This window comes from Toxotes jaculatrix, chromosome 9, assembly GCF_017976425.1.
Source record: "Toxotes jaculatrix isolate fToxJac2 chromosome 9, fToxJac2.pri, whole genome shotgun sequence".
Lineage (NCBI taxonomy): Eukaryota > Metazoa > Chordata > Actinopteri > Toxotidae > Toxotes > Toxotes jaculatrix.
Window position 1 is genome coordinate 14,477,938 of NC_054402.1, and position 25,671 is coordinate 14,503,608.

General features: G+C 40.6%; 1 protein-coding gene across 1 annotated transcript in view; it reads right to left on the bottom strand.

Moving 5' to 3' along the window:
• LOC121187200 (F-BAR and double SH3 domains protein 2-like) overlaps nt 1–25,671 on the bottom strand; it is a 61,839-nt gene that overhangs the window by 4,960 nt on the left and 31,208 nt on the right. The window contains exons 7-20 of the mRNA XM_041046356.1: nt 25,313–25,367; nt 24,990–25,118; nt 20,281–20,403; nt 19,294–19,389; nt 14,057–14,173; nt 13,853–13,957; nt 8,374–8,463; nt 8,151–8,213; nt 3,671–3,805; nt 3,053–3,136; nt 2,706–2,883; nt 1,564–1,784; nt 345–537; nt 146–240 (exon numbers count right to left, since the gene is read on the bottom strand). Coding sequence (XP_040902290.1) covers nt 146–240; nt 345–537; nt 1,564–1,784; nt 2,706–2,883; nt 3,053–3,136; nt 3,671–3,805; nt 8,151–8,213; nt 8,374–8,463; nt 13,853–13,957; nt 14,057–14,173; nt 19,294–19,389; nt 20,281–20,403; nt 24,990–25,118; nt 25,313–25,367 — 1,684 coding nt within the window. The remainder of the gene's footprint in view (nt 1–145; nt 241–344; nt 538–1,563; nt 1,785–2,705; nt 2,884–3,052; nt 3,137–3,670; nt 3,806–8,150; nt 8,214–8,373; nt 8,464–13,852; nt 13,958–14,056; nt 14,174–19,293; nt 19,390–20,280; nt 20,404–24,989; nt 25,119–25,312; nt 25,368–25,671) is intronic.

Genomic DNA, 25,671 nt, shown 5'->3' on the forward strand with positions numbered 1-25,671 from the left:
TGATTTAAAAAACCCTACACTGAGACAACTCTGAAATATATGAACCTAAATATATTACATAAAATAACCGCAGTGTTCGTTATGGAAAACAAGTATGTTATCTTACACATAAACACATTTAAGTATTAAAATCTTTGATACTAACAGGTCTTAATTTCCCTGGGCCTCCTTCAGGGGTGAATCGTGGTGGCTGAGCCTGAGGAAATCCTGGAGACACTGGACTCCTGCCAGAGCTTTGATCTACAGAGAGAAAAAGAGAGAAAAAGAGTTCTAATAAAAAGCCATAACGATCTCTCTCAATTATTTCAGTTACTGATCAAAGTGTTTGCGTGTGCATGTCTTACTGTGAGTGGACAGCGGTCCCTTGTGTGACGAGGCAGGCAGTGGAGGCTTGTGGTCCCCGTTAAGTGCAGCGGAGGGTGAGCGTGGGAGAGGAGGTGGGGTGGAGGTCTCGGGGCTTGTGAAAGGGCTGATGGGAGGTTGGTCATACAGCGGAAGAGGAGGCAGAGAAGATGGCAACTTCAGAGATGGAGAGATCTACAGAGAGAGACAGAAACAGAAAAATACATCACTGAAAATTTTCTGCTCATCTATAATCCTATTCTTGATATAATACATCAATATAATTACTTTTTTTTGCCAGTTGAGTTTCCACCAAATCCTGAGAAAAATACTTCTCTTTTTAGCTGCTAAATGCTCTACTATGTTCTCCAGCTTGTCTCTGACATTCTCTGTCAGCTGTTTAGTGGTGGGCAGGTAGAGTATACTACGTTCTTTGAGCTTTTTCTGAAAACAGCCGCCTGCTGCTGCTGGAATCAACACTGATGATAGCAGTGAGAGTGATCAAAACAAAGCTGCAGCCAGGGAACCAAAACAAAGAGCTGAAAGACACTAAAACACTGCACAGAGCTAAGGGGAATTACAGAGTTGGTGTTAAACACTCTAAGTGGCAGATTTTACATTACAAATATGTCAACCATCATTAAAACATTGTGCTGATTTATTAGTTTGAAGTGACCTGTCACTTCATAAATCTCAAATGTTTCCAGCCAGCAACCAAGAGCATTCAGCTTTTTTTTCACTAACCTTCACCATATAAGACTTAAAAGATGTTAAGAGTTGTTGTGTTGTGTGTTATGACTACAGGCTTATAGGAAGGGAGAGGCTGTATCCTTCCTGTTGTTGAACCTCTAATAGGGCAGCACTCAGTGCCACAGATAAGACCTCTGTCTATGACTGCAGTACAGGGTTTTTTTTTTTTTTTTATCAGAGTGCTGCAGGAACATGGTAGTTCTGATCTACTGTTTGTGAACTCCGGCCTGCTGATAGATCAACTGAACAACAGGCAGGAAGGGAGGGGAAAGGGGGGGGAGAAAGTGGCACAGTAGACTACCTCGGCATTTCTGCCCTGAGGAAGGACTGATAAGACCAGATTTCCAGCTCAGCTCAAGAGTGAGGCACTGAATGTCTGTGCGCTACTTAACCGAGTTCTGAAACAGAGCTGCATGCTGTTGTGTGTGTTATCTGCGAGACTTATCCCTGTGTGCGCTGGTGTCACCATACCTGTATGTCACCTGCCCCTCCTCCACTGCTCTCCCCATTTTCAGTGAAATCTTCTACCAGCACAGAAGGGAAGACGCCCACCCGTCCGTTGAGCTCTCCCTCCCAGAAGCCGTCATCTGTCTGAGTGTCACGGCTCAACAAGCGGATCACGGCTCCCTCAGAAAAGGAGAGCTCCTCGTCCGCCTGGCCCTCATAATCATAAAGTGCACGGACATACACCGCTACAGAGAAAGTGAGGAGGACAAAGAGAGAGAGAGAGAGAGAGAGAGGGACAGTAACAAGAAATAAACAGAAAAATTAATTATTCTTGGGGCCATGTAGTTCCTTGTCTCCCTGGCCCTCATTGTCATAAAGAGAATGGTACACACCGCTGGGGAGAGGGGAATACAGCGAAGACAGAAAAATGCAACTGTAATGATAATTAGGTGTCAGGATATCCTCATGTGCCTCATCCAGGTATTCAGGTAGAGCAGACATATAGCAACAGAAAGAGGGTAGGAAAAACAGAGAGAAGAAGACAGAAGTTTGCAACGGCTGGTTAGGAAGGAAGAATAAAGAATGTGAACGACTCCTCAAAATGTTTAACTTCAGCAAAGACAAACAAGAGGGCAATCTAGTGCTGCCTTCCTGAGGTTGTTTCACCTCCTTGTTTTGGTAAGCAGTGAAAATACACTTGATCAATCAGGTATCGTGAATATAAGTTTCTGATTATCTAAAGTAATAAAATGAGACAATGTCCACAAGATGGGTGTGGCCCAACAAGCCTGGTCTTTAAAGATTCCATCACATACCTTGACATAAAATTTCAGCTCAAAGCTTGTTTTCAGCATCTTCATTTGCTTTGCTTTTGTTCTTGCTTCTACTCTATAATTTTACTTTGATGTGCCACCAAGGTTCAGTAGACAACCACTGCAGTTGCCCTTTCCAATATCACCATGCTTGGCAAAATCAGTGCTTTCTATCGCTGTAATTCAGTGGAGCAGTAAAGAGAAAAATGCCTCACTCAGCGGCACATAATCACTTCATTATGGGAAAAAAACAAACTAATTTAAATTAGCTAGCTTGTTTCACTGAAACTCCTGGCATGCAGTTTAATTATTACAAAGAATAATTTACCCTTTCCAAGTTTACAGCATACTTACTGTTTGTGTCTCCATTGATGCAGCCAGAGTGAAGCTCTGGCTCGGTAGAGTTGGACGAGGTGTGTGATCGAGCGTCGAGCGTAGCCAGAGACTGGAGCATGCTCAGCAGGCTGTTGGAGGTTGGGAACTGCAGGTATTTCTCTGGGACATAGCCAACATGACCTGTCTTGTTGCGAGCCTGGAAAACACATACACACAATGAAATGCATTCAGAAAGGCAAAAAGTGCACATATGGATATTTACACACATTAAAACATGAATGACAGGGAAAAAGAAACAGAGAAACTATGTAATTCTAAAACAGCACATAATATACAACACAAAGAGCTGATGTGTGTTTGTGTACCTTGACCCAGTCCTCCATGTCTCCATCCTCAATGACTTCCAGCATCTCCTGTTCATCAATAGTTAGCTCGTCCGGCTGGGAGGCCTGCACAAGAGATACACCAACCATGTTAAAGACAGAGAAAGACGGAACGAGAATGAGAAAGGAAAAAGAAAATGGTATTTCCAAAAACAGAGAGAATAGGGAGGGAAATGGGAGGGAGAGAGTTGGGGAGAAACTGAATCAAATCTACTCTTGACAATACACGTAGCTATAACATTTAGCAAAATTCATGTATCTTATTCGTTTTTTTTTTGCAAGACATTAATACTGTATGGCATAGTAAAAACAATGAGTAAACATGCCCCATGACCCGAAGGCTTAGTTCATCATCAATAATTAATTTTAAAATGCTCAAAATTTCATGGCAATAACAAATTCATCAGTATTTCCCAGTTCATATAAATACAACACTGATATTCATCTTTGCTTGTCTTATTGCGTACATGAATGAGTGTGATACTGTGTGTTGCAGGTGTTTCTCTCCTAGCAGTGCTGCACACATTTAATATATGTAGGTGTGACCATGTAAATGCAGAGGGTAGCTCTGCATATGAGTGTGTGTATGTTGGTTCATACCTTGTATGAGTACAGGACTTTGCAGGTAAGTGGATAGTTTCGAAGGGTTCCCGAAGGACTGGAGCTGCTGTCGTCAAAAACCTCCATATTCTCTTCACACTCCTCACCCTCCTCACGCTCCAAGTCCACTGTGCCCTTTTATACATAAACACAAGCCAGATAAAGTCAAAACCTCTGATAGCTACAAGGACAAAGGAGAAAAGCTCCATTCACCTCTAAAGCTCCAGAGTATTAAAAAAAAATGCTCTCCAGGTCAAGTAAACAAAAACCTGTCTACATATGAAGAAGTCAATCCGATATATTGCAATTGCAGGAAGATAAAAATACTAAAATATTTAAAGTCAATGTAAATGAATGAAATTACATGAAAAATAAACCAAAATTTCCCCACTTGCAAGGTCTGTTTTTCACTTTTCTTCCTCTGTGCTCGTTTCAAAAACCAATCTATATCACACTTCCTTACCTTTAATACCTGCCCGAGTTTCTCTTTCCTGCTCAGTGTGAGTACTATAGCTTTTAGGAACAGGTGTGGAGGGACTAATGTTTCATATGATCCGACCCCTCCCTCTATTGTTCCACGAGAATTTCACTGGCTTATATGAAGGTCATGTGATCTAGCTGGTAGAAAGATCCATCACACACAGCAAGCTGACCTGGCCATAACAAAAGACTGTGTGTGTGTGTGTGTTTATCCATTCCTAAGTCATTGTGTTTAGTCATCAGATTTCAGTTGACACAGTAAACTCTACACCAGAGCAGAACAAAACAGATGTGTGTTTTGTATAGTGGCTGATCTACCAAGTTGGTCCCTCATGGACAGAAGAATCTATTCTCCAGGGAAAACAATAACCTTCAGGTGTAGTCCTAAGATGTTCCCTAATAAAAATTCTCGGCATGCTAACATGAACACAATGGCAACACAAACATGCTAATGTTTAGCAGATATAATGTTTACCATGTTCACCATCTTAGCTAACCCAGCTAATTAGCACTAAACACAAAGTCAGCTGAGGCTGAAGGGACTGTCATTAGTTTTGCTGGTATTTAGATCTTCTTATGATGGTGGCACTAGAAGAAAAGTCAGGGGATCTCCAAAGTTATTAAAATTCATCCTGAGATGAAGGCGTGAACGTCTGTACCAAATGTGATCAAATGCAGCAGCTGTGGCTCAGGAGGTAGAGCGGGTTGTCCACCAGGGGCAACACACCACTTTGAGTGGTCAATTACACTAGAACACTGCTATACAAGTGCAGAACATTTACCATCCATTCAGTAGTTTGGGATATATATATATATATATATTTTTTTTTTATAAAAACCCAAGTCAACCTCAAGTTAGCTCTAACCCAGGAAAAGTAATGGGATCACCAAAGTCAGCAGGACTACAGGAGTCATCGTCTGAGGATGATGAACGTCTGTAGAAACTTTCCCAGTGGTTGTTCAAATATTTCAGTCTGGTTGGAAGTGGTGGATCTACAGAATATGACAAGTTGCATTATTGCATTGGTTAACAGAAAGTAGTCTACATGCCGTGCACACTACTGTTGGAATTCTTAGGGTAATATATAATGTGAGTGTTACACACTCAAATAAGGAGGGTAACTGCTGTAACTGCTGCTTAGTGTTAATTAATTCCCCTGGACCCAACAACTCATTTTCCATTGCAGTGATAGTTCTTATCTCATAAACGGAGAGTGAGTTTGGACTCAGCCCTGGAAAACGTAACTGGTCGAAGAAATAGATTCAGTGTGATGGAGAATGACTTGATGTCCAGTTCTATATCCTGAGTTTTGATTGCAAGGCCGTATTTTTTTGTTGACTGCATGTTTATTTTGTTATGTCACTCTCATCCACTTTAGCGCACTGATTTAAAAGCACACCACGCAGCTGGAGGGCCAATTCCATTTCATCCCTGAAGTAAAATGACCACCATGTATTTCAGTAACAACCCAATAAAACGTCGCCAAAAAATACATCTCTCAGTGTGTGTACCAATACAACTGAGATGCAGACCAATCACAGACTTTATTGGTCCTGGAGGCAATAACTGTGAAAGTGATATTGTAATGAAGGCAGCGGCTCCCTGAGAGACTTGAGGGTTCATGGCTTAGCGTATTCCATAGTCGTATTAATAAAGCTGAGTGGAAGAAAAGGCCCAGGGAAGTGCCTGCTCCACACTCTCATTGTTTTTCTGTGGCCTCCACTACAGATTATTATTCATAATCCATCCATCCTTTCATCTCTGTCTCTCTGCATCACTCACATCTTGACCTCTGCCTAATAAGCAAACTGCTGTTAACAATTCCCGCTACTGTTTTCCTCCTCGTTCTCCATTTCAAGGTCTCTTCATTTCCTTTGTTGCACCTCGTTACTGCCTCTTTCGTTGCCACTGTCAGTATCTTACGGCTCCAGTACACTCCAAATAAAATGAAAGGCTGCTGAATTGCTGTCAAATGCCTGAATACTCAATGTGCCTCCTGGTCTGTTCTTTTAATGACACCCACACCAGATGGAGGAGTTTTCGGCAAGTCTAGCCTCCAACTGATTCATCTTATAAATAGGGCGAGGAAAGTTCAAAGCAAACTCAGCCCAAAGGACATACATGAAACCCCAAAATTCACATGGCATTACGGACTATTTGCAGGTAATTAAGTATTTGGAAACGTAAATGTGTCAGACGTTAGAATGGTTTGGCTTGCAAGCTTGTGAAGAGTGATTGAATCTAAAGGGAATTCTTTGTCTTGGTCACCATTTTCTGCGCAAACATGACAAAACTAACATGTCTTTGCAGCACACTGTGGCCTTGCAGTATGTTCTTCTACGTTCTCTCCAGTTTTTCACAACCCCCACCCCCCCGTCTCTCTCACCTCTGCATCCAATTTTACTTCAGCATTATCACTCTGACGCTGCTGCCTCCTCACCTCTCCCCCTCACCCGCTCCTCCACATCACACCACCTCTCCTTATTCTCAGCTAACTCTCTCTCCTTCTTTCTCTCATTCTTCAGTAATTGCCTCTCTACCACTCCCCCCTCACTGCACAATTCCTTCTATCATCCCATCCTCCCTCTCTCTCCCCACTTATCTCTTCCTAGATTGCTCCCTTCCTCACTCTCTAGACTTTCTCCCTCTTTCTCTCTGGTGTTAGCTGTGAGCTGCAATATCATGTGAGCAGAATGTCAAGTGCTTCCAATGGAGCAGACTGGCTATGTTTAGTGCTTAGTTTAGTGCACGCACACACACACACACACACACACACACACACACACACACACACACACACACACACACACACACACACACACACACACACACACACACACAGCTCCTCACACTCCCAGTCCAGTCCAGGACATACACAGACATGAGAAACACACCAACAATACTGTGGATAAATATCCATAACTTCTACATTTAAACTCAATCTAAAGGAATGGCTAAAAATTGCGGAAAATAGGCTTATTAATTTTCTTTTGGGAATCGAATGAGCAGACTGAAACCACTCTCATGTCAGAGAATGATATCAATCTCCTCATCCAGCTCTCAGCAGGAAGACATATAAGAGTATTTCAAAATACGTCAAACTATTTGTTTATGGTGGAATTCTGTATAGGGTAGGAAAAATCAAAATCTACTACTGCCAGTAATGAGGGAAAGCAGATGTAGAACTACCTGGAGCCCACCTCCTCTCCCCTGACGTGCATAGAGTGAATTCATACACACTCATAAAGGTGATGAGGCGATTAAAAAAAAGGTCCCTTCTGGCTTCAGATCTATACTAAGACTAACTGGCCAGTAAAACAAGGGTTCGTGAACTACCATAAAAATACGAGCTGTACGAGGTCTACATCAGTATTCCACTGGGGAAGTGGGGCGTTTTAAGAGGCTGTAACTGGCGTGACAGATGATTAGGCAGCAGGGCTGAGGTCAATTATCTTGCAATTTACATCATTCAGGAAGTGATTTGTCTGGTGAACTATTGTAGCTGGGTGGTTTTCACTTACAATGAAATCATGAAGAATGAAAAGTCTATGATTATGAGTCAGTGCCTTAGAATTTAGAATGACATTTTAGGATGCGCTGAATTGAGTGCTGTTTTTCTGTAATGCATGAAGAAAAACTGCTGGGAATACACAGTTCAGTGGTCTGATAGTTTGAAGTGAGTTAAAGAGGCCACCAGACATGCAATACAAACAACCAGGACTGATGCTGTGTGGTGAAAAGGTACTCTCCTACTTTTGATTTGTAAGTGTGAGATTTGCACTTTCTAGACAAGTCATAAACTGCTGCATCTTTTATTTTATCTATTAGTATAGTTGCAGAGGCATCAGGGTTTATGTTATGTCTACTGTTTTGTTGTTCATTAATTCCTCCAATGTTTTCACATTTCATTAATAAACTCTGTTTTTGTGGAAACAGGACAAGTTCTGCTGGCATGGCAAGAAAGCAGCAACGTAAGCACAGTCAGGGGAGGTGTCTCACCGACAGTGAGGGATCGTGGGAAGTGTAGCTGGCCCAGCGTTCATTCTCCAGCTCCTCCATCACCTACAGCACACACAGAGAGAGTGTGTGGGGGGTTTATACACATATTGCAAACAGGCACACACACTCACGCTAACTGGTCTTCATGTGTGAAAGGATATAAATACACACAAACATACAGTGTGTGAACACGTTTCCTCTAACCACCACGGACAAAACATACCTGGTTCATGGCACTCTTCAGCCACGTATCCACAGCAACCCCCACTTGTCGCAGAAGGTCCAACCGAGCTTCAGCTTTCAACTTTATTGTCTTTGGAGAGAGAAGGGATTAGGAATTTTAAGAACATCCAATATATCACTGACCTGCACAGTTATTCTCGTATCAGTCTAGAGAAAAAACAAGTAAACAAAATGATTACTATGTCCCTATCACTATATTTACCCTGAGTTAAATGCTATTGTGGGTGTCAGGAAAGATGAACAAAACTCTGAATATAAAAAGGTTGTAAAAATAAAAAATAAAAAGCAGAATTTTAACGTATATCAAAGCCAAGAGCCCAAACCATCAGGGTGTTGAGAGTAACAGGAGGTATTAACCAGACTGATTACTGGGACTAGAATGGTTTCAGTCAGTTTGGTCTCCAGGCTGCAAAAGTTTCAGTCTCCGTGCTTTGTATTTATTAAGAAGTGTCAACCTCTTTCCTATTGATGGAAAACTCGCCCCTTATACCAGCACAGATGGAAAAACACAATTTTTTTTTTTAAGACATGATGCTGAAACAAAACAAACACAGACTGCAGGCAATACCATTGTAATTAGCTATTAGCAAGCATCTCCATATACAGTAAGCACTCAGATGGGAGCCATTTCTCACATAAAACGCGTTTCTTGAACTGATACAGGGAGAAGGACCTTGAGTGAACCTGTCTATCACAGCAGACATTACAATAAGCAACTGTCACTAGTCATGAAACACAGTTATTATTTTTTAAGCTGAACTGAAGTGGTTTTCAATTTGAACCTCAAAGCCATCTTTAAATGGCTGTGGAAAAACTATTGTCTTGATGCTTCAGTTTTTTTGGGCCTATTTAATCACATGCAGCACAGTTGAGTGACGGAGCAGGGCTGTGAACTGGATCTGCAGCCGAAAACGTGTTGAATTTGTGTCATGTAGTCCCTCAAAACTTGCTGTACTTTCTTTTAATGAGCTGTGAACACTGGACATGTGCTGTGTTCTTTCCTAATGAGACAATATGAAGAGACTTTAACCACCAGTAGGGAAACTCCTGAGATTTACATTCAGTCTGTCTCGCCTCCTCAGCTTTCACTTTCATCTCTCATCCTTTTTTTTTCCTGCAGTCGCTCACCATTTTCATCAATTTGCTCCTTCATCACCCACTTCTTTCCTTTCTCACTGATGCTGACAGAGCAGATTGATAGCTGAGCTCCCTCCCACACTAACAGACAGACAGACACACTGTCAAGACAGACTCCCCAGCTTTGATCAATAAAGTACCTGAGCCCCTTTAATGCCTCAGTCTTTTTCTTTCCGTTAACAGCACCCAATAAATGCTAGAGGAAAGCATCAGCCTTTGCTGCTGCTGCTGGTGTTGGACCATTAATACACCGCATTAAAGAGCAGAAAAGTTGAAATATTTGCCAATACACTGTCAGGCACTTATGTTTAAAAGAATGTGCAACAGTACATTCATCAGTTGAAGTCAACAGAATGAGCGGTTGGGGTGCGGGTATAGATCACTGGTGGAAAGACCACACAGCCCTAGACAGCGAGACAGTCCAGCTGTAATCAATAAAACCGACAGAAAGGTCGACAGAAAAACAGATGAAGAGAGAAACTCAGTTGCCTGACCACAACTAATACTGCATTATTCTGAATCATGGCTAACTTAAAACATTAAGAATTGTGGTGCTCTTTAAAAAGTGATGCTACCAGATGCTTTTTGTAAATATGTACAGCAGTTTGCTTCACAATACAATAGCAGAAATATTGGCCTGCTTTTATAGACATAATATGTGCTTTGTGTTTCAATAACCAAAAAATATGGTGCTTGTGGACACATTTTCGTGATTGTGTCCATATTCTATTTACCAAAGGTGCTAACATGTCAATGCAGATAAAATGAGGAGACATATCCAATCAATTTTCAAGTCCTAATTAATTTTGTTTGCTTGTGCTGGAAAGTGTCCGGAAGTGCAATCTTGTCTCTATTTTGATGCCTCTTTTGTTTCTGAAAGATTTTGACGCCATGTGTTAATGAGGCCAGACTGTCTCAAGCCAGTTTGAGAACAGCCATCAACAGCTCATTAACATGAAGACAGCCTATTGCCTGAACTGTTCTCACTCTCTCATCCTCTAAGAACCTCCTCAGAAAGAGGAAAGCAGACAGGCCAATAATTACATAATTTTAATATGGAGAATTTCTAGTGTATTTCTGCTTTACTGTATGAATGCAAGAACGATGAGATACTGTACACTGTATAAATACAATTTACTATACAAGTACGTCAGGAAAATCCCTTCATCTCTTTAAGCTAGAGCTTTGATGAAATAAAATGAAATGTACACACACACACACACACACATACACACACATATATACTGTATGTTTGCATGTATGGGAAATGTGCAGATGCCATGTACATTTAATATCAATCTCTCTGAGCCTAAAATCAGCTAGTTAGAGCTTATTAAATCTCACACTGGCTTCAGGCAGTAAGAATCAAATTTCTTTTTTGTCTCATAGATTTATTTTTTCTCAAGAAGACAAGGAATGTGCTGCAGAGTCATCCTAATGCCTTATGTTCACTTGATTTCGCTTCATCTCTGACGTATGTTGTTTTATTTATAACGAAAAGCTCCAGTAGAGTAGTAGGGTTAGCCTGGGGCACACTGTCATTATATTTAATATATAAAAAAATATATAACACATCACATTTATGTTATGGTAATTTTCACTTGACTTCTATTGTAATATGTATCACATAATCATGCTGTGACATTTTTGTAATGGTAATAACTATTCAAGTAATTTTGAAGAAAGACAAGCGCAGTCTCTAGTTTCAGAATCCAGAGTCTTTTATCAAGCTCTCAGACAGAGCCCATAAAATCAGACCAGCATCTGAAGAGCAGAGAATTCATAACTCTGCTGTTTCTATCAGTGTTTATTGATTCCACTGAAATTGAGGCAAGAAAAAGAGGATGGCTCTGAAGACCAAAGTTCATAGTGTTGAGCACTGCAGAACAGATTTTAAGATTTAAAAACAACTAGAGAGATATTTGAACTTCAAAGATTTGTGCTGCTTCTTTTGATAAGTCTTCCATGACCATATAACAAGAAATGAAATTACCCCTTACTCTTCCCCCATAACAATGTGAACAACACCCAATCCAACCTACTATTGTGTCTAGCTATGACAATAAAGGCAACAGCCTCTCTGGCTTTTTAAGATATTCTTAAAATAACCATACACTCTGAATAAACAGTTTTGATGGACAACAAACAGGCCTGCAAGCTCTTGAAATCTGTACACGATTCAAGGCTCTTATTATGCTTTCTTGTTTTCCATACCGTATTCTGATGGAAAACTGTGGGACAAAACAAGAAACCTTCTGACATTACTCTTAGGACTGTATGTAGATTAAAATGAGAGGCTTGGGTGAATAAAACTCTTCTTCAAATGAACCTTAAACTTGAATCTTCTTCACAGATTTGCCTGCAGTTTGACAGGCAGTAAATAATGGTTACATTTTAGCACAGACAGAGCATCGACTCTAAACATTGATTTTGAAACTTGGTTGTCAAACCGTTTAAGATGCTGTCACAATGAAACTAGGCAATTTATGAAAAATCAGTAAATGAGGACAGGTAGTGAAGCCAACTATGATATCACTCTCTCTCACTGGCTGGTAGCAACTTCATGTGCTTAAGCTTTCAGGCATGGTGCTTCTGAAATACCAATGAGTTTTTAGCTGATGATGGTCCCAAACAGAAACATGGAATATTACCCAGCAAAGCACATCGTCATGCATTTCTTTAACGAGTAAAGGTGCCTGAAAAATATCTTCTAATCCACAAATCGATATTCACCGGAGGTTGTCTTCTTTACTACTAATTCTCCATTCTAAATATAGGCCTAGTTTCGTTTTATTGCTGATAAGGTGTTGAAATGGCTACTGCAAAACACTTGATGGGATGAAGATGGGACTTCATGTTAAAGGAAAGAATGGCACTGTCACTATCCAGATAATGCTGTAATCAAACTTGGATAATGTCTTTTGTACTGCTTTCAGTCCCTTTATAATTCTGTGATAAGAGCTGTGTGATGAGGCCATTTGTACCAAATGAGCTCATAAAATATTCATCATCTTACTCAAGGTAATGCTGGCTGAGAAAAGCAAAGAATAGCTGACAGACAGTGTGAGCGAGGGAGACTGAGGCAGAGAGGAAGACTGAGAGGGTGGGGTAGGAAAAAGGTGGTGTGGTCACATGTTTGCACTGAATTATTCTGTAGAGAGTGAGATCACAAGCTACTGATGGTGTTGCTAAAATATCCTTGCAGTGTAATGTAGACTGAATTAGAATTTATCTATCACCTGAAAGCAGTTCAACTACACAACATACGCTTAACCAATAATTTGCAGAGAATATCTCAGAGGATAAAAAGAAAGTATAGTGAAATAGTGACCACACAGAAGGCAATATCAAGAATGAAGTATTGTTTTTTTACCAAACCTGACAGCAGAGGGTGCCAGATATGTGTAAGCCTGACAAGAAAGGTAGTGTAGAGGCAAAGAGGCAACAGTAGGGAGAGAACAAGCTAAGCAAGAGTGAAGGAAGAAAATTAAATTGAAGGGCAGAGATAAAAAAAAAAAGCCAAAACAGTGCAGATATTTTCGAGAGAAAACAGAGAAAGAACGGAGGGATGATGCAATGTTCTCATTCATAGTGTGACGCGTTTAATCTGTGAGAATCAATACATAAATGATAGATATCTCTGCAAGTGGAAAGGCTGAGAGGTGTAGAAAGAAAAGAAAGAGAACGGGAACACAACATGAAGAAAAAGATGCTAAGAAGGAAGGAAAGACAGAGGGGTGGATGAAAAAAAAGCCAAAAGAGCAAGAAATTTAAAAAAGAGAACAATAAAATGCCATTCCCAGCATTAGATTTGATAGTTCAAATATAATCGCTGAGATTTTTATAGCTGTACTGCTATCACACCTGTGTATTGTCACAACCCCTACAATTGAACAGAATGCAACAAAATCACAGCAGGGAATTATCGGGCTTTGTGGATGAGAATGGTCGAACTACTTGAGTGATTTGACATCTCCCACAATGTGAAAGGTGGACTGATCAATCCAGGGTCATGTTTGTTAATTGCACCCTGCTAGATTAGCTGTGCTGATGAGCAGACTGAAAGCCAACTGCCACTGATTGCACCCAAAATATGTTACCAGTTCACCTGACCCTGCGTGTCTTTGGATTGTGAGAGGAAAACGGAGTATCCAGACAAAACCCGTATGAACATGGGGAGAACACGCAGACTTGGCACAGAAAGAGTCGGGTTTAAACACAGACGATTAGGCAACACTGCTAAGGGAAACTTTCCTATAATTTATTCTCTGTAAAGTAACTTTCGCTAGCAAAAATAAATGTTGACAATCTGAGTCACAGACCTCAGCTTTGCGTATGTTTTCTTTGGTGTCTTCTATCTTCAGCTCCAGATCTAGTCTGCCTTGCTCTGTGGCGGGCAAGCCATGGCTCTCACACTCCTCCAGAGACTGACAACAACACACACAAACGCATAACCTGATTAGAAACAGTGTGTATATGTGTTTTCAGATATTGTATTTCTAAAATGGGTATGTGCGATATCTTACTCTCTTGTAGTGAATGATATTCTTGTGTTCCCTGGCCACTCTGGTTGCCCATTTCCTTGCCTCCTTGTTCAGACTGTGCTCCTCCGTTGTCCCTGTCTCCGACTCCAGCTGCCGACTCTAATATGGACAAACACGCACGCATACACACATACCAGTCATGGGTAAACACACACATACACATGTGCACACATAAGTACAGTATCAGCGATAACAGCACAAGGTGTTTGAAATGCAGAAGCTGTTAATTAAGCTAAAGAAAGTGTGTGAGAAAGATTGTTTCCCTCTCACATAATTAAGGCAGTGTGTGATGCAAAGCTCTATTGTTATCCTCTTGGAACGAAATAGCTGTTATTAAAATCACATGTGAAAGAGCGTGAGTGTGTGAGAATGTCTGTGTGAGTGTGTGTTTCTGTGAGACGGCAGGAGGTACACGGCAACAGGCCTTTTTCTTTTTTACATACAAAAGCACATATGTGGGCCTGTTAAAAAAACATCCAATAAAAAAACATTCAAAATCAATTATAACCATGTGGCAATTTCTCTTCCTGGACTAATGTATTAAATGTGTCTCTAAGGCCTAGTCAGTAATCCACAACTTACCAATAATTTTTATTCTAAAGATTTTTTCTTATTTTTTCAGTCAGCTTCTCACTATGAGCAATGGAATGAACATGAGACATGACTGCGCTATTTTTGTCAAAATTAAAACACATCTTATTATTTCACATGGGAGATTTCTGTATTTCTCTTTGTCTCTGTGTTTTTCTCGCTCGTCTGAAGAGGGCAGGGCTTAGTTTGGAAAAAAAGAGTAAAGCAAGACCAATCAGAATTTAGCAACGTGAATCAAACACAGTGCTGATGAAGATTATTTGCGTTTTTGAGTGTTAAACAAAGTGTTAACAAAAACATTTCTTTATCTTGTTGCTTATTTAGTCATTTTTTATATTACAGAACATTACTTCAGATTTGAAGCCAAGTTCCCAAGTTCCCAGGGGCTTTAAAGGAAAAGAAATATGTGCTATTATTGTCCAAAATCAAATTAAATCAATGCAAAACCTTAACTTCCATCTGTGTTTTGTGGAAATGACAAGTTTACCACATTTATAGAGTGCTGGTAAATTCTGCGGCATTTCAGCAAAAATGTAAAGTATGACATCTATTTTGGACTTAGGCAGACAAAAATCCCACTTCCAACAAAAATAAACCGAGCCTCAGGATGTACACACACTCAGTGTCACTGATGTGTGTTTAGAGACCTGAGAGGCTGGGGTTCCCATAATCTGATAATAAAAGAGTGTTAGCCAGACTAAAGTACAAGATATTTTAATTGCACGTTTCCATGCACATCATATCTATTAATTATGTGCTGCTTCAGTAACAAGAGGGCATAAATCTGGCTAAGTATAGGTGTGAAACGAAGAGCATTACACTGGAGATTTACAGCTTAATTACGTTCAGGCAAGGGAGCATGGCAGGGAGCTAAGGCAGAGAGGCAGAAAACTGGATTTAAACAGTGGCTCTAAACTGACATGTCACGGAGACAGCTCAGCTAATTTGTGTCTTGATAGTTCGCTAAAATTATTGGTATATTATTGGACTTAAGAGAGTAAATAAGGGTTTCTTTCAAATGTCCCACCAGTATCTACATGTTGAAGGGAAAACGTGAATGCTGCCAAACAAAAACTCTGAATCTTATCCTTTGATGTGACCTTTGAGTGACTTTCATTTCTGCTGGTATTTTTTTTTTTAGGATCTTCATTCTGTACATCAACTTTCTGGTTTCTCTGGTATGTGGCGGTAAGCTTGTAAAAAGTCATTCTTTCTATTTCTAAATTCTAAACTATAACTATTTTATTTTAAGGCCATTTTTAAACCTTCATTCAAATGTTCTCTTGGTCAGTGTGAAACAGCTGATGGGCTGGTTATGTGTACTTTTTTAAAAACAAGACTTTTTAAAAATGTTATTTTCAATCCAGTGATGTTTTTGCCACAGTAAGAAGCTACTATTGTCTGTTCTATTGCAGGTTTGCATCATTTCACACAAGTCGCAGGCTCCCATTGTTTTCTATAAACGGATTTCTCTCCACAGCTTGCAGAGACACACCGCTGTCTTGACAAATATAATACATCATGTTGAACAGCACCTGTAGCAGTATTTCTGTGTAAGCTGTTTTAATGGATTTTTAAAAGCAGTGGGAGCCTGAGACTCCAGGGTGTCTGAATAACCTGCAGAAGAGCAGAAAGAAGTAGCTCCTGACTATGGCAAATACATCCGAAATCCAATTTTGTTTTAGTCTTAGTTTGAGCATTATTTGACATTTAGCACCTGTGAACCCACAGTTTTTGGCTTTATGAAATGCTGCTTGCAGATGCAGGTACTTAAAAGAACAACCTTCCTTACTGTTTGGACTTTCACATATTCACATTCAGCATGCAGCTTGATTTTGGTGAGGTGGTACGAATTGAAAACAGAATCGAAAATATGCAAAACAAATGGGCAAATAAAAATCACACACACCAAAAATTTGACTCATCTGTCTACAGGAGGGATATGAGAGCATAGTGATATTTCAACAGATGATGCAACAAGGTTACAGCATCTGATGAATCATCTGGTGCTGGGACTGCGTTGCTCACCAACCTGACAGTATGACAGCATTATCGTGCTGTGATCTCACTGTCATAACAGCGGTATTCAGTAATCCAGCAAATGCAGCTCTCTTGTTTCATTATTATAGAGCAACAAGAAATGCAGGCTATGATATGAGAGCTCTTACAGTAATAATGCTGCAACAAAGACAATTAGTCTTATTTTACTCCCAAAAAATGATGGATTCACAGTGTATCCATTTGAAAGCACAAGTGTAATGGTTGCTAGATAAGGTAGGGAAGGTAGGATAATTTGAAACAGTCACAGTAGTAATAGCTGAATTATGAATTTATATAAGTTATTAAATAAGACACGTGAAATACAATTGCTGTTCTTTACTCTGGTCTGATTGCTGTTTTGTTGTTTAAAAGGACAGCCACACTCAAGTTACAACTAAGGTTACAAAGTCTAAACCAGTTATTTATTTAGAGACTAACACATATTTGTCACGTTCGTTATAATTTTTTTCCACTTGCAATGGCCATGAAGTCATAAGTGTAATTGTAGCCACACCTCGGTGGTTATGCTGCAGCATGCAACAGTCATGGTCATGGCCCTGTGACAAATGGACACAACGATTATATTTTTGCCCAGTGAAATAACCCTTTGTATCGATGTGAGTGCAAAGTCTGTGAATCTCTTTTCTCATAGCGTTTCTGTGTACAAACATTTTGCGCGTTCATGTTCACAGTCCCCTGTATAAAAACTCCTTTCTGTTGACACTAACTGGACATGCCCTACTGTCTGCTCAATGTTCTGTTTAGGAACAGGGATGGGTCCACACTGACAGACATACTGTCTGTTTGACTGTTTGAAGTCAATTAGGGTTAACTCAGGGAAGATAGCACTGCCCATCTTAGCACTTTATATGTAAGCATTCTAATTAGGCAGAGAGTGCAAATACAATGCACATATAGACATAGTGTATTCATATATTACCATTGTCATGCAAAAATGTTAATCACAGTCCAAAATCATAAGGTTGAAATGCATTATTAAGGAAACAACTAAACATTTCCTAAAGTAATAACGACAAATAAATATAAATATCTTAAAAACAAATAAATATCACCAGGAGAGATAAATGTATTAGGAAATGAATGGAGTAGATGGTCCATGGTTTGTGTCAGGAATGAAGATGGGAATGCTAACAACAGTTAAGACTACCTGTGCCAGGGTCATTCTCATGGCACTGACGGGCGACGGCTCAATGTCCACCAACTGCTGCACCGAGCTCAGAGTCTGGCGCGCACACACATACACACAGACAAGCACACAAGCGCCCACGCACCCACGCACCCGAGAGCAGCAGTGCAAGCACACAGACACACAAATACAAGGAGGAGTTAATGGAAAAAAAAGTTTGGGGAAAAGTGTTAGCAAAGGTTGAACAGGATTAGGAAGACAGAGGGAAGGAATTGCACATTGTTACACAGAGAAATGTTAGAATACCAGAGAAAAAAGAAACAGATCAGAGAGGGAAAGAGAAATTGGCACAGTGAGAGTGTGAAAGATAGAAAGAAACTGAGAGGCAAGAGAGCACAAAATGACTCAGACACAGGAGAAAAGGAGAGCTACTGTATAGAGGAATTAGGACCAGTGTCCACTGGGAGATTTCTCTTTTTTAGCCAGCAATACTTAACAAGTCCCCGGAGGTGGGGGTGAGACAGATTGATTCCCACAGCTACACTATGATCACACAGAGACTGATCTATTGACAACAACATGAAATATTCGGCAACTGCTTGATTTGAAGATTTTTAGCTCAGCTTGTATAAATGATAGAACAAAATCTAAGACTACAAAGAGAAGTTCCCAATGGACACACACCATTTGGTATTAAAATGATTAAAATTAGAACAGAGAGTAGATTCGTGCTTCTGTCATGCTATCACCAGACGCTAGTTAACTGGACAACTCCATCCTGAATTGTTAATGCAAAGACATCTCCAAAGGCTCAAGACAAAAGAGCTAAAGATCTCTCTAGAGAAAAGGAATGATCAGAGCTTTGCCTCTCTGATTTCAAGCCTCTCAGCCCCAAATGTATCAACGGCATTCTCTAAAATCATGACAATGAAGGTATGCAAATTCTCTTTCAGTGATTCAACTGATTGAGATGAGCTAGTGACTTGAGCCACAGATTACTGTGATTATGATCTGTGTGTGTGTGTGTGTGTGTGCATGTCTTTCTATGGTTGTGTGGATCTGTTTTGGTTTGATAGCATCCTTGTGAGGACATTTTGGCATTGTGAGGTTATTTTGGCCAGTCCTCACATCTATAAAGGCTGTTTGAGGTTTAAGACTGAGGTTTTAAGGTTCAGGTTAAAATGAGGTTTAGATTAGGGTTAGGGCAACGGCTGGGGCTAGGTAATGTATTATGAAAAGGAATGTCCTCACAACTATAGTGAGACAAGAATGTGTGTGTGTGTTTGACAAAGACAAGGACAGGAGAAATAGAATGACTGTCCTGTGAACAGGTTCATATTCAAACAACTTCAATAACAAACTTCTCCAAGTACAAAAGCACAAAGCTGCCTGTGTGTGGATATGAATACAGCGGATGTGTGCGAGGCTGTGTGTGTCTCACCGTATCACATTCGCTAGGCTGGAACTGGAAGTCGTGTGCTTTGTGAAATACTGGATTCTCCTGCATGAACAACTGCTGGTTGAACTCCTGTATTATCTGAGAGGAATACAGGAGAAGACAGTTAATCAGGGGCATTCGCGTCCGGGTTTCCTGCAGTGAAAACTTGTCAGCATCGGAAACCGTAACCCCAGTGACTCCACGCTGACCTCAACGTCTTTTCTCCAGTGAAGGAGCAAACTACAAACTTTTTACAGCTGCATTTCAGACCTACAGTGGGTGAGTATTTCATTCTCATACATAGATACATAGAGTTTTTGATTTGTGTATTGCTTTAAAGGCATCTATGTTAGGTCAAAGAGCTTGCGAGTTGGGCTCGTAGCATGGTCAAGTTCCTGTAGACTTTTAAGTACAAAAACTAATATAACTAGGTAAGTATGAGCCCCAAAGCCAGGTAGATACTGTAACACAGCTGACTAGATGCAAGTGATGATATACTGAGAATTCTGCTACCTTCTCTGCACACACTGTGTCACATTGTGTTGTTTTGGTAGCAAATCCATTACTTTGCCTTTGTGTTTCAGTTTCTGTTGGAATACACTGCAAGCTTTATGAAGACACACAACAAAGGACAAAAAGATGCACTAAAATATAGGACAAAAACAAAAACAAATAGTTTTTGTTAAAATGCTGACTGCAAACAATACTTGGCCATATATATATAAGATCCCATTCCCCCTACCAAGTAATGTAAGAAAAATAGTGCCTAGCAATCACACTTGAATTCAAAATATCAAGGCGTCCCATTCATTTCTCTGAGGACATACATGCTTTTTGCAAAATAAGCATTTTGATCAGACTATTATGTCAAGAAGATTGATGGGTACTGCCAACAGCACCTGTTTTGAGACCAAAAAACACAGTATTTCTGCAAGCACTAATTTATAAATGAGCACAGAAAGTCTGTGTCTCTCACCACATCTGACTCACCCTGGTGGATTTGTCCAACAGGAACTGGAAGGTGTTGTGTGTAGCTTGGGAGGCCTCTAGCTCTGTACGACACAGTGCTACCAGGTAGTCTTTCACATGCTCATAGATCCTGCCATCCAAGGCCTGGAGGACAGAGACAGAGAGAGAGAGAAGGACCAAGGGTTACAGTTAAGAAAGGATTAATTCAATGTATTTACATAATCCTTCATAATAAGTACAAGTGAATCAGGAAGAGACACCAAGAAAGAGACAGACAGAAGAGAGAAAAGAGGGTCAAAGAGGAGGTGAATAAAGCCAGTTACTACAAACGCTTTAGCAATGTAATCATTTTTATTCTGCAGTCATCCAGATGTGACAGGTCATTGAATTTTCACCGTACACAGTAGCGCCTTATTTCTCATCATCAAACTTCCAGCAATCATTCAGCTACTCTGTAGCCGGGAGCCTGACCGTGACAATGCCTGTGTCCTTCCTGTCCCTGTTGTTTTTGAGCCTGGAGGAACGCTTCACCTTCAGGGTTGTGTAGGTTATAAAGTTGCACCAGTTTGTTTAACTTAGGCAACAAGGTCTGAACACGAAAGAAGTAAAAGAGTTTCAACAGTGTTTCTCCTAAAGGCACTTTGTAAAAGGCATGTTTACAAAGTCTTAAATACATTTTAGGAAGAGACACAACAGCCTACATATAATATTCCAGTTCACAGCTATTTGTTCCAATGAAAACAGGCAACCTTTTTTATCGTTTGGCAAACTGCCAAAAAATATCACCACCAAAAACCACTTAAACTGTGAATTCCACAACAAAGGACAAGACAGACAGACTACACAGATGTTACGTTGCCTGATTAGACTGCGTTGGCATGCACAGGCTGTGCTTGATCTCCCTTCCTCTGTCTCTTCCTCTATTTTTTGTTGCACCTTTATGGGCGGGACACTTTATCCTGTTATTGCTCTTATTGTGACTTGTGACATCATATTTATTCCAAGAAATTCCCAGCATTAACTTGACTCAAGGTCTAATCATCCAGAGTAATTGAAATCAAAAATAAAAATGGTTTAGTTTAAAGGAGTTAAGTGTTCAAACTCGGATTGTTACACACAAACACAGGCACCTGGCCACTGGCCTGGCATTGCTACTACCTCTTGTCTAACACAGATTTTTATGAATTAAACTAAACTTAGAAAGAAAGAAATGGAAATAGAGAAGGAGTGAGACAAACAATGAGAGGCAAGAGTGAGGTGGCAGAAAGTCCAAGGAAGGACAGAAAGTGAGCAGATGTTTTCATTTGACAGCTCTTATCATCAGAGGTTCCGATGCACCAATATAAAGACATTTTAATGAAGTTTGCAGTCCAAATGAACAGCCTTTCTATGGGGAGCTGTGGTAGTGCTGCCAAGCTGTAGGCCACACTGCCAAACAGACAGATCAGACAGAGAGGAAAGAAGGAGAGAGAGAGAAAGAGGGACTAATGGAGAGGAGGAGGAGGAGAAAAGTGAGCATTTGAAAGGTATAAAAGGTATTAGTGGGTGAGAGCAAGAAAGAGAGGCAGACTGAAAAATGAGTGTATGGGAGATGCGTGTGTGTGCGTATGAGAAGTGTTCTTTGGATAGCCTTCCCACAGCTGCAGGGGAAGGTGAAGGGGTTCAGATTCCAATTCAACAAAACACAGAGACCGCAGGCACATGCGCACACGCACGCACGCGCACACACACACACACACACACACACACACACACACACACACACACACACACACACACACACATGCGCACACACACACACACACACACACACACACGCACGCACGCACACACACACACACACACGCACACACACACAAACACACAAACTCTCAAATAGTCAGACGCGTATACACTCCTCTGGCCAAAGTACTTCACAAAAGCTCGCACACTCAGAAACCTGTGTAGACTCAGTGCTGGTCAGGGGGATGTTTTAGGCCAAGACTACAATCTCCCACAAACACCTACAAACTGTCCTTTTCTCACACAGACAGACACACACACATACACAAGCACGTTTTCTTAATATGCACATGAGCCCCACAAATGTAGCAACTGCACATACACAACACAGACTTATCAAACAATGGGATATTGACGAGGAAATTATGTCATTAAGGGTGGGTTGTTGGCTGACTTCTCTCTAAATGTTCTCCCATCATTCTGCTCATTTCCTCCTTCCCCTTTCTTCCCTTCCTCCCCTCCTCTTTTCACCCATTTAGGGTAGTGTTGAAAAGAAGTGAGTCAGCTTCCAGAAAAAACCCCATCCCCGTATCATGGTCAGTGGGTGTGTACTTTTGAGTGTGTGTGTGTGTGTGTGTGTTTTGGGTTGAATGACTGCATCACCCTGAACAATAAGTACAGCACTGAGAACCAGACAGGGCAGCAGAGGTGGAAGTGTGCGTGTGTGTGTGTCTAGCATGGGGACAGGAGTAACAGCATCGACTGCCAACAGCAGAGGGAGATGTGGAGCAGTCTGTTCTTCGTCTGCCCTTTCACTACAACTGTCGCATTGACAAGGACAGCAAAGCTCAGTATAAGATATATGTTACTGCTGCATCCTGGTACAGTGCTCAGAGCAGTCAGTATTTATGAAGTGGACTTCTGATCTAAACAAGGTTATCAATTTCAAGTCTTCTCATCCATCAACCCCGGAAAACTATTTTATTATCTTTCAGTCATCTTCTATCTGGTTTAACATCACAGACAGAAAAAAATCTTTATCTAGCTAATGAGAGCTGATGAACTTTCACCGCCACAGAATGAGCTGTCTGTAACACTGCACAACAAGCAGGAGCACAACAGATTTCATAGGATGGCCACAAATGCTGTTGACCATAAACTGTAGCTACTATAATGTTATCTGGGTCGCATGTTTAGAGTTGTGGTTAAGTATACTTTGTTTGGCTGTGTAATCAGTGTCTGCTCTCTGGGCTGTGTTTCTGGATGTATCCCACCCTCTCAAACCTGTGAAAAGACTTTCTCATGATGCAGACTTTGGCCCCTGTGTTGGGAGTGCTGTTATCACTGAGTTTCAGGTGAAGACCTGTAAACACCACAAATTCACAAACTGCAGAGGAGGGAGAGAGGACGAGCAGATTGCTTCCCTCGAGCTATGTCCCTCATTCTGTTTGCGCATTTGCGTGCATGTATTTGTGCATGTGCATGTTTCCCTGCAGTCCTGTCCTTCTGTCACTCGGAGCTAGGGATCTATTATTCAGACTGGCCTCATAGTATAGATGCTCATATATGCCTAAGGCAGAGTACGCAAGATAGTGGGAGCAGGGGAAAGGAGAGACAGAAAAATGGAGACAGGGAAAGAGACAGCTGAAGAAAACACAGGAAGGGTAAAAAGCAAAGAAATAATTATCCTGCAAAGAGAGAGAAGAAGATAGAAAAATGAATGAGCTTCACTGACATGTTTGTACAATATTTAAAAAGGATGACATCACCCTTACTCAGCAGCTTCAGTTATTCACCACAGAGTAGCTGAGGTATGACGGTCTATGTGCAGGGCAGACTGTCATTTTGTGTGGGTGTGAATGTGTGTAAGTGTGTATGCCTACGTGTTTGCATGCACACTAACAATTAGATTATTACCAGATTTAGGTATTGATCCATGTATCATTGTTACAGTTTTTCGTGGATTACCTGCGTTAGTGAATATAACTGATTAACAGACCTGGATTTCTTTAATTGTTTTAGTCTAATTTGTTTTTGATGTTTTGATTCTGTGTATGTGCTGGAAAGGTCATGTAGTACCAGATGGAACATGGTGTTTGTACACACAAACAGCAGCTTGGCTAACAAAGACGGGGGAAGAAAATATGAGGGATGACAGTGAATTGGCTTCTGTGTGACAACTTTGCGCTCTGAGCACCCTAATAAAATCATGAAACCTACATCCAACTGCCATGTACAACACCTAACACACACATTCAACTTCACAGTGATGCACAGTTGCATATCATAGGTGTCAGAAGGTGTCAGATCAGATTATGGGGCCAAAAAAATATTCACTGCACACAGAAAATGAAAACATCACTGATGCTGCAAAGTTACTTGAATCTATCCTTTGATGACCTTTTTGTATTCTATCAACAAAACAGTGTTTAAAATGACAAACTACCTCAAAGCTTTTTGTTAATCCCCCTGGCCTTGGTGCAGTTCATTCAACATTGTGAAAATTATAATTTCATGCCTACCAATCATTTGGTAAGAGCAGACACCAGGATGGCTCATTTTGCAGGATTTCTCTTCACATAAGGCCTTTTCAAATCATAAATCCAGAGAACTCTCTTTGAAGACTCAAAACTGTGAAATCATCACTTTTTCATGCATGAGTTTGCCCCTCCAACAAGTTCACCAATACTGAAATTGTGTGAGTTTGTGGCCCGATAAGAGAAAGACATTTTATCCTAAACTGAGCTTTGAATCAAAGTTGCTCCCCTCTTTGAATTTTGTAACCAGAAAATGCGTCCCTGCGTCCCTGGAGACTCCCTCTGGGTATCATCAGTGCGTGAGATTCTTAAAGGAAAATGTGGTCACACCATTGCCAACTTGAGTCGGCTGCTGGCTGGACTCTATTTTACAAATGTACAGTTCAACTAAAATGTCCATATTAGTTGAAAGGACTTGTGGATTCTCTCTCACACAACTAACACCTTTTGATTCTTTCTTTCTGTAAATACCTGTATGCAGTGCAGTAGATCCGTATGGTAGTAGCGGTCATGGTGAGCGTTGGCAGCAGCTAGCGTTAGCAAGTAGTCATTCCTGGCTTGCGTCGCCTTGGAGTTACAGTCACTTCTCTTAGCTTTCAACTGAAATCGAAGACAAGAGACATTATTGCAGGACTGCATTACAGAAACAGACTGCAGCTGTAAGCTTTAAGTGGAGTACAATAGTCTCTTTTTAGGTGCTGAAAGAATGTGAAACAATCATTTTTGTGTTTGTCTAAAAGAGTCAGCTTTAAAGCTCTGCCTTTAGAGAGAGCGATGTTGTGTTTGTGCCTTACCTTCACACTTGCTTTCTGTAAACTAATTCTTGACTGAAAAAGACCCAGTTTAGACCTGAAAACAAACACAACAAGCAAAGAAGTTAATGGTGATGATTTTAACAAATTAACCAATTAACAAAAGTTCCTTCTTATTTTTTGACATCCCTGCCGACATTCAATTCATTCACACTGATGGGTTTAATTAAACATATATGAACAATAAGGTAAGGTAGAAAGGAGAAAAAAGATCCAGGCATTTCTACAACATTGTAACTCTGATCTCTAACCTTTGACTCAGAACAGTCATCATAAATTGACCCTGAACAGGCTGGATGCTTAACACCAATAAATCTCAACCTGACCCAGCCATCTTGATT